The sequence below is a fragment of the Argentina silus genome, assembly GCF_951799395.1.
Source record: "Argentina silus genome assembly, chromosome: 17".
Taxonomy (NCBI): Eukaryota; Metazoa; Chordata; class Actinopteri; order Argentiniformes; family Argentinidae; genus Argentina; species Argentina silus.
In genome coordinates, this window is record NC_139671.1 from 304,129 (window position 1) to 314,128 (window position 10,000).

Below are 10,000 nucleotides of genomic sequence, written 5' to 3' on the forward strand. Positions count from 1 at the left end.
TCCATGCAGTATAAGGAGCCGTCCTCTGATTTCTACCTCCAACAGCCTTCTGAACGTAATTATCTGATAACACAGTTCATCTTGACAAAAGGAACCAAACTAAAGGTTCTGAATGGAATGACATCATAACATACTCCATATTGAAAACAAGGATACAGGCAAAGTTTATCTATCTGTCTACCTGTCAGTACCTACCTGTACAGCAAGGGAGGCTGGTGGAGGTAGAAATCGGAGGACAGGCTCGTTGTCATGCATGGAATGGAATGAGGAATGGCATTAAACACGTGTGTGATCTGTGTTATAACACATGCAACGAGTCCGTCCTCCGATGTTCTACCTCCACCAGCCTCCCCTGCTGTCCAATACAAGCCTGTGCTGTATTACAGACTCCCTCAATAATGTACCTGTACACACGCCAAGCCAGAGTCATCAGACGGAACCATTTCAACACCTCGTCGTCTCGTCAAAGCTCAGAACTTTGCAAATATCAGTCATAAATCATTGTAGGCGCGGCTGGCCAATGGGGTGAGCCATCGCTGTCCAACTATATGACTGCTTTGAAAGTCAATTGGCCGATAATTTAGCCTGTAGCATCTGATCAGGGATGTCCCTTTGAAACTACTGGCACTGTGGCTTGCCGTATGATGGACAGTATTAGTGGGTCTGACAATGGACAATGCAGCCTTACGACTCCCGAAGGATCCAATCAGGCCCGGACGCAGCTGGTACTCAACTCTTAACAGATGCGAGAGGCAGACAACCAGTGGATGCTGAAACAATGTGAGGTGGCTGCTTCCTTACTCACACAGATAGAACTACTGGTCCATTCAGAGGTGAACTACTGGTCCATTCAGAGATGAACTACTGGTCCATTCAGAGATGAACTACTGGTACATTCAGAGATGAACTACTGGTCCATTCAGAGATGAACTACTGGTCCATTCAGAGGTGAACTACTGGTACATTCAGAGATGAACTACTGGTCCATTCAGAGGTGAACTACTGGTACATTCAGAGGTGAACTACTGGTCCATTCAGAGGTGAACTACTGGTCCATTCAGAGGTGAACTACTGGTCCATTCAGAGGTGAACTACTGGTCCATTCAGAGATGAACTACTGGTCCATTCAGAGGTGATCCTCAGAGGTGATCCTCAGAGGTGATCCTCAGAGGTGATCTTCAGAGGTGATCCTCAGAGATGATCCTCAGAGGTGATCCTCAGAGGTGATCCTCAGAGGTGATCTTCAGAGGTGATCTTCAGAGGTGATCCTCAGAGGTGATCCTCAGAGGAACCAGTGACTAGAGAATGGTTTACGGCTGTGACTCACCAGTGGTACGTGGTTGAGGTGGGTCATCAGATGTTGATCTGAGCAACAACATTTATACTCACCAAACACTTTATTAGGAACACCTGGACACCTTCTCATGGTGGAGGTGGTGGAACACCTGGACACCTTCTCATGGTGGAGGTGGTGGAACACCTGTACACCTTCTCATGGTGGAGGTGTTGGAATGGTGTGGGGAATTTTTCTTGGCACACTTTGGGCCCGTTAATACCAACAATCATGGCTTGAATGCCACAGCCTATTTGACTACTGTTGCTGACCATGTGCATCCTTTCATGATGTCTCTCAAATCTCTGATCTCTAGTCTCTGATTTGCTGCAGCACTTTCTTATCAGTTCTCTGAGACGGGTTAGGGTTCAAATGTAAGATAGATCTATTTGATGGCTTGGGGATAGCTTTCACACTCAACAATACAGTTCCACCTTAAAAGAAAAACGTGACTCCTTCTTGTTGCTCTTGATGTCACACTCGACCTGAACACAGCAAATCACTTAATAATAGATGTTTTTTCTGCTTCCAGAATAATAGGCAACCTGTGAAACGGCTTTACTGATTTACATCTATGTATCTGATGGACAAGCTTTCATCCTGGAGTAAATCACCTCAGACTGAAAGATTGGGTCCTCATATTCATCCTCAGATTCATTGAAGGATATTTTTACCTTTTCCGCTCCCAGAGGTGCTGCGTTCCCTGTTCAATCACTAGCCTAGCTGTCGTCACAGAAACCTACACGACTCGTCAACATGAGGGTAACCGCGGTAACCTACTGTCCGCTAAGACTGGACCTGTTTTTGTTTTTCTACAATCAATTACGGTTGTAATTAAATCCATGATAACAAATTTTAAAAATCCTGTGTAGGATGGTTTTACTGAAGTCAAAACAGCTTTCCAGAAAAAAAAACAGCTTTACATCTTGTCAACTAAATTGTTCTGCCTCCTGTACCATCAACAGTCATTCATTGAATTAGGCCAAATTAGCCACAGTAATTCTCACTTGTTTATTTAGCTCAGTTTGGAGAACAAGTTTATTATTTACCTGTGTCTAACCTGAGACAGAGCCAGAGAGCCTACAGTACCGTGGCGAACGCCTCAGGTTATACAGGCTCTTCATCTCTGATCATGGTGAAGTTCCTCGTTGTAACAGAACTCTGATGTTTGGCACGGGGCTGGAGGAGGCACATCCCAAAACCGCCGTGGCTTTCTGGGTAATACGGGATTAAAACCAGACCTGAGGAGTCAGGGGGGGGGGGGAGCGGGGGCGGGGGGCGGGAGGACCAGAGCATCTCCATGATGGGGGTGAAGACCGATTGGAGACGTTGAGTCTTCCTCTCTGACTTCTGGCACAAGAGAATGACCAGAACATCATCCTCTTCTCTCACCGCAGGCTGGGTCTCCAGAATAAACCACGACGTGAAGACTTGTTGAGAGAGGAGGGAGTGAAGGAGAGGACAGAGACAGACAGGCGGACGGGCGGACGGGCAGTAAGGCAGGCAGGCAGGCAGGCTATCTTTCACAGTCAGACCTGCTATGACAAACATATTCATAAACTCCAAACCACGTTTTCCATTTGAGTATCTTTTTATTCCCTTTATTGGTGAGACACAATTCATCATCCTGGTGTTGACAGAGACATGCATCCACACACGTTTGTGGAAAACAAATAACAGGCCTTGGGAAAGCAGTTACCCAGACCAGCAGTTACCCAGACCAGCAGTACTGGTACGACTCCCATACAACCACACTTACAGAGGGCAGGAAGTGTACATACAGACGAGAACAACATCTGGGTTTCCTGGACTATTCCTACTTCCTGTTTGTCAGAACAGAACAGAGTGACAGTGATAGAACAACCAATAAGAAAACAGAACAGAGTGACAGTGATAGAACAACCAATAAGAAAACAGAACCAGGAAAAGAAGAAGCTTTGATGGCTACCATGTTGCCAGCTGAAATGAGCAGATACAGTACAGATACAGTACAGATACAGTACAGATACAGTACAGATACAGTACAGATACAGTATGAATTAGATTGTCATTGAAAGATGGAGCATTGCAACATGGTGAGAAGTGTCTGGAGGTTTCCTTTAACGCTGTGGACTTGTGGCTGAGTCACTCTATCACCACAGTATGGTATAGTACAGCCTTCACTCTACTACACGGGAGCAGGGGAGGCTGGCGGAGGTAGAAATCAGAGGACGGCTCATTGTAATGCATGGAATGGAATGAGGAATGGTCTCAAACACACATGGAATGAGACATTCCATTCCATGCATTACAATGAGCCGTCCTCCGATTTCTACCTCCGCCAGCCTCCCCTGCTCTTCTAGTAGAAGCTAATCATACAGGTTGATTTGACAAGGTCAACTAACTGTTAGCTACCCTCAGTTAGCTAGCCTCTGTTAGCTAGCCCGGGTCAAGACCCTTCTGTTTGTTTTCCCTCAAGCTTTGTTCCTCCAGACTTCTCAGCTGTTAACAATCCCACAGCTAAGACCCCACAGCCCCAGGGTACTGAGGGGTAACAGGCAGGGGTAAAACCCCACAGCCCCAGGGTACTGAGGGGTAACAGGCAGGGTGAGATCTGTGGTATTGAGAGGGAAATAGAGAAACTGTACAAGGCTTTATTATAGAAATAAATATACTGTAAAGACATAAGAAAACAATAGGATTGTTCTAACGCTTCAATAAAAACACTAAAGGAAAATGAGCTCTGAAGGCAGCATGTAACATACCTAATATACAGTATGTTCAGTTTCTCTACGAGTGTGACAGCACCTAAAGCAGCCTGGAGAAGCAGACTTCAGACGCCTGTATATTAACGTTGATGCCAGTGTTGGTTATGTAGGTCCCTTTTTTCTTGTTATATATGCTACGTTGTGAATTAGTCTATATAGTATTTATAGAATCATAGAATGCTTCAATGTGGAATGTTTGTATTGTAAAACCATCCAATCAGATTCATGCTAGGATGAAGTCAGCTCTGCAGACATGATAAATGGTGTGTTGTTTTTGTTCTGACTTCATGGTTGCGTTGTTGAGAGCTAGCTCGCCATTACACCGCCTCCGGCTGGCCTCGCTGTTTATGACCAATAAACTTTGATTTGATTTTGATTTCAGCACGCGTCCAAACACACGGTCCTGATGAACCCAGTTTGGCCCGACACGTCGTCCAAATAAACAACACATTTTGGGAGTGGCTCTATCTCACCTCTCAGATAAATCAAACTTTGTTGTTTGTTTACTTGACACAAACAAAAATAACCCGAGTCTTACTGACCGGACGAAGTCATGTTGAACGGACCAGAGACATATTTATATTTAGTTATGTATCTATTTCCTAAATAAAACACCCTGGAATGGGCCAATGACAACATCATTGTCTGGGTTATCCAGTAGGTTTTAAACCTAACAGTCCTGATGATGACAGTCTGGGCCGGGATACAGCCAGAGGCTTAGACAGAGCAACACAACACAGACCAGATTCACAAACACACTTTAAAAGGAGCACTAGCTCCAAACTGAACCTGTTCCCTCTCAGACATCGCCACGGCTACCGCAGTGTTTCAGAACTCTCGTATGCTGTAGTCTTTGGGTTGGACAGATTCCTGAAGGTTGGGTCCAGATTGGTGTTCTATGTCCCTGCCTATAGCAGGATATTATTACAGGACTGATAGAGGGGAAAGAATGTTTATATTTCTGTACAGGAAAGTGACCTACATAGGCCCTCTGTAGAGGGTTAGGGTTAGAGAAGGCATATTAGATATACCATAAATATGTACATGACACACAGACAGTTTATAGATTAACATCACAGTATGTAAATTCCAACTCCCTTTTTCTCTGTGGCTTTTCTACACAACTATACATTTCAGGGGAGGCTGGTGGAGGTAGAAATCGGAGGACCATTCCATTCCTCATTCCATCCCATGCGTCACCCTGAGCCCCGTCCTCCGATTTCTACCTCCACCAGCCTCCCTGGATACATTTCCCCATGTCCTATCTCAGTATCTGTCCTGGATCAGCTGAATAACTCAATATTGTACAGTATACACATTGCCCTGCCCACCACCCCCCGTCGCCTGGGGAACCAATGGTGACAGCGGGGTTTCCTAGCGAGACTTCCAGGGGCTTGCATGCAGCAGGAAGGGGCGGGGTTCTAGAACTTGGTGCTGTGGCTGAAGCTGTCCGACATGATGATGTTCTTGTAGAAGTTGTCAGAGCGCACCGAGCAGTAACCTTTGACCTTGTCGATGACCTGGTGTACAGGGAGGATGGAGGAAGAGGAGGAGGAGGAGGAGGAGGAAGGCTCTCCATCCGGTGAGACCCGTTTAGGGTTGGTCTGGTTGGAGTAGCCTTTACCTGCCCAAGGTGAGGAGACAGAGAGAAGGTCAGGCCCTGGGCGCTCCACAAACAACACAAGCTGAATATTAACACTGGAACTATATTATACTTTAATATTTACATCATTTACTGAAGTACTTACAGACATATTAGAGTACGAAGGTGTAAAACAACGTACAATAACGTAAAGCGTTACCCAACACAATATTATTTGTTATTGTTGACAATGCAGCAAAATGCAAGTGTCATTTTTAATCTGAAATTAAAATGACACAGCAGCATTGTGGCAAGACTGACTGGTCAATAAGCATGTGGAGAACACTGATCACATTCACAGAAATAATACACACACATTACGTCAACATGGTGTATATATGATTGTAGGTCAAATAGTTGGCACCCGTTTCAAACATTGAATGTATAGGCTTTGCAAAGATATTATTGTCTGTGTTTTCTTTTTAAAGCAGCCCGTTCAAATTTCGCTTAATAAAAGCGGTCGAGGTTTGGTTTGGACTGTGACTGTTTAGAATTGAGTCCCAAATATTCTCTCAGCAATAATTTCTCATGCATCTGTACATGGAGGTCATATTCATTCCTATGCACACACACACACACACACACACACACACACACACTGCATACATCACACACACACACACACACACACACACACACACACACACACACACATGCACATTCAAACAACCTCAGAACTCCACAACGGACGGATGCAGTGTGTGTGTGTGTGTGTGTGTGTGTGTGTGTGTGTGTGTGTGTGTGTGTGTGATGTATGCAGTGTGTGTGTGTGTGTGTGTGTGTGTGTGTGTGTGTGTGTGTGTGTGTGTGTGTGTGAGAGAGAGATAGAGAGAGAGTAGATGTCAGCAGCTGTTTCTCTGCCAGTTGAGGCCGGGGCAGACAGTCTCAGCCGGACCTGGGCGGGTCGACACAGAACCCCGGCGTTGGAAAGAGCCGGTCATTGAAGACTTTGACAGTTCTGCTGCCTCCTCACAGAGTGGACGATTGGCTGAATCCCTCTTCTAATTACTCTTCAACACAGAGTTATTATATCTGAATCAATCTGACGTCTAAGATGAATCATTATTTATAATATTACATAAACCTCCAAAACAGTGATATTCAGGCAGTGTTGTTGGAACTCCATGATGACTGGAGCTGACCTCAGACACGTATCCTCCTGTTACTCCATACGTGTAGGAACCATCCTCTCCCTGGTCATCTCCAATATCTCAAAGAACAAAAGTAAACAATTAATCAGCATCTCTTCCAAACTAACTCCCTGAGCTTCAGGTCAGGAGGAACGCTGAGCCCCACGCACGATCTCCTCCTCCTCTACGCCTGCGAACCCCCCCGTTTCCTACAGCTCGTCAACATGGTCCGGCCTGCTGGCTCAAAGATGTTATTAACGCTTGGATCGGTCCACTATGACAGCCCACCATGGAGGGTAGTTCAGATGATGTCACTAACAGAAACATCTGGAACCAATAGGAGAACAGCACGTTGTGCCGTGTGTGACCAATAAGAGAGCGGCGCGTCGTGTCATGGAAGCTTCGGCCGTGACCTTCCACGGGTGTCAGAGACAAGACACGTCAGACGGACGAGCCAGCAAATTAGCTCCTGTCAACATCTAATCACCAGGATGTCCACCACAACCACCCTGCACACCCCACACCCACACCCCACAACCACCTCCACACCCCACAACCACCTCCACACCCCACACCCACACCCACCTCCACACCCCACACCCACACCCCACAACCACCTCCACACCCCACACCCACACCCCACAACCACCTCCACACCCCTGAACATCCAGGAGATGTCCACCACAACCACCTCCACACCCCTGAACATCCAGATGTCCACCACACCCACCCTCCACACCCCTGAACATCCAGGAGATGTCCACCACAACCACCTCCACACCCCTGAACATCCAGATGTCCACCACACCCACCCTCCACACCCCCTGAACATCCAGGAGATGTCCACCACAACTTTTAACTGTTCCTTAGGTACTTTAGAAACCGAGGCGACTTGGACGTGGAAGTGGATCCTAAATGACCTCCAGCTCTTAAAACCAGTCCATTCCTGTGACGCTCTAGAGCACGGCCAAGACCAGAACACACGGCCAAGACCAGAACACACGGCCAAGACCAGAACACACGGCCAAGACCAGAACACACACCGTGGACGTGAACATGTGACACTGAGGAACATGATCATGAGATGTGGGGCTGGGTGAATCATAGGAGGGGGGTAGTGCTGTCTCCATTCCGTGGGTCAGGGATGCACATACACACACACACACACACACACACACATGCACACGACCACACACACACATTTGCACATGTACACTCATACACACACACACACACACACACACACACACACACACACACACACACACACACACACACACACACACACACACACACACACGTGGCAGTGGTGATGTGCAGGCTTGGTGCTCTCTGAGGTGGAGTTGGTGGTAGTGGAGCATTAGTGTCAGACAGCGACATTCAGACCCGCCCAGGAGGCACAGCAGCTCTGCTAGCACACTCTCTCAGGGTGACCCCTGACCCTGACCCTGACCCTGACCCTGACTCTGACCCTGACCCTAACCCTAACCCAACACTACTCCAGAGCTCAGCTCAGGGTCGACACTGATGAAACTGTTTGCTCTGACTTGTTCTAGCTGTCTTTGATTTAACACATTTATAAAAGGACTTCAGAGCGATGGTGGAACAGAGCTGTATGCCTCCAGGGTCTTAATGTCACCGTATCATCTGGATTCAACCTAACTGGCAACCACCAGGTCTGGAGGCCCCGCATCCAGATCCACACACGCCAAAATCATCCTCAACATTTTTGTGTTAATTTAAAAAATCACCACATGTATGATTTAAATTTCCGACCGTTCAATGTGCCGTGTTGTTACCGTGTTAGACACACGTGTTAGCGTCAGTGCCACGTCAGCTGTTAGGTTGAATCCAGGCATTGGTGTGCTAAAGGTCAAAGTTCACCACAACACAACACGACACACACAGTCAGGAAGCGTCAGGCTGGCTACTACACGATGCAGTTTACCTCCACACCCGGCTCCGTGGTACTACTGCTGGGAACTCTCTACACACCACAAACATAAACACACACAGGATGTCAGCATCATCACAGGCACCACGGCAGCCAAAACTCAGTCAGTAGAGACCAGGGGAGGCTGGCTGAGGTAGAAATCGGAGGACGGGCTCATTCCATTCCATGCATTACAATGAGCCTGTCTTCCGATTTCTACCTCCGCCAGCCTCCCCTGGTAAAAACACACTTAGTAGAGACCCTTTATCCTATATCAGAACCTATATCAGAGAACCTAGATGAGCTGTCCTGTTCAAACAGATCCTTCTACTTATAAAAAGAAAGGTGGCATTTGTTGTTAAACTGACAGTTTGTTGATAGGGGGGGGGGGGCTATCCAAACTGACCAAAAAAAGTGAATAATCTTCTTTCCATAAACAACTAGAACATTGTGGGCTTGGATCCACAGAGGACCACCTGAACACTGTACAGGAGCCTGAATACCTCAGGATAACTCCTACAGTAGCTTACCTTGGCTCCCAAGAGGGTTTGGGCCGGGTGTCTTACCTGCGGTGCTGTTGCGCTTGGTGAAGGGGTTGAGGGAGGCTTTGGCCTTGGAGGTCCAGGTGGCTGTGCTGGAGCCGAAGGAGCTGGAGGAGAGAGACTTGCCCAGGTTGTCTGAGCTCACCTTCTTGGTGTTGTTAGTGGCTGTCTTACTCCAGTCTGCAGGTCAGGAACACACACATTGATTATTAGGACTAACTCAATATAACCAGAATAACTTAAGAGGACTAAGTCATTATAACCAGAATAACATATTATCAGGACAAAGGCACAGTTCACCTGTGTTTCAGTAACGTTTTGTTTTTGACATTTCAACACAAGCTTAATATCTGAACAAAAAAACACTATTTCTGGAGATTTTTCAGTGTATCGGGTTTTATTGGCGATAAAGCTAAGACCTCATCGGTTTTCTATTTCAACTATATACAACTGTCCTTTTGTTAGTTTGAACCACTGGATGGGTCCGGGGGGTGGAGGCAGACAGACCGGGGGGGGTGAAGGCAGACAGAGGAGGAACACATGTTTGACATCATTCCTCATTGCATGCATTACAATGAGCCTGTCCTCCGATTTCTACCTCTGCCAGCCTCCCCTGATGGCCTACACGCTTCTACTCCATGAATGATGTATTGTTTTATATTGGTATGTAACT

At 46.8% G+C, this 10,000-nt stretch overlaps 1 protein-coding gene across 1 annotated transcript in view; it reads right to left on the bottom strand.

Moving 5' to 3' along the window:
- Nucleotides 1-5,450: 5,450 nt before the first annotated feature.
- The window catches only part of adgrg6 (adhesion G protein-coupled receptor G6), a gene marked incomplete at its 5' end in the record, with an annotated part of 53,917 nt that continues 49,367 nt past the window's right edge, over nucleotides 5,451-10,000 (bottom strand). The window contains 2 exon segments of the mRNA XM_083688711.1: nucleotides 5,451-5,704; nucleotides 9,352-9,507. Coding sequence (XP_083544837.1) covers nucleotides 5,502-5,704; nucleotides 9,352-9,507 — 359 coding nt within the window. The 3' untranslated portion in view covers nucleotides 5,451-5,501.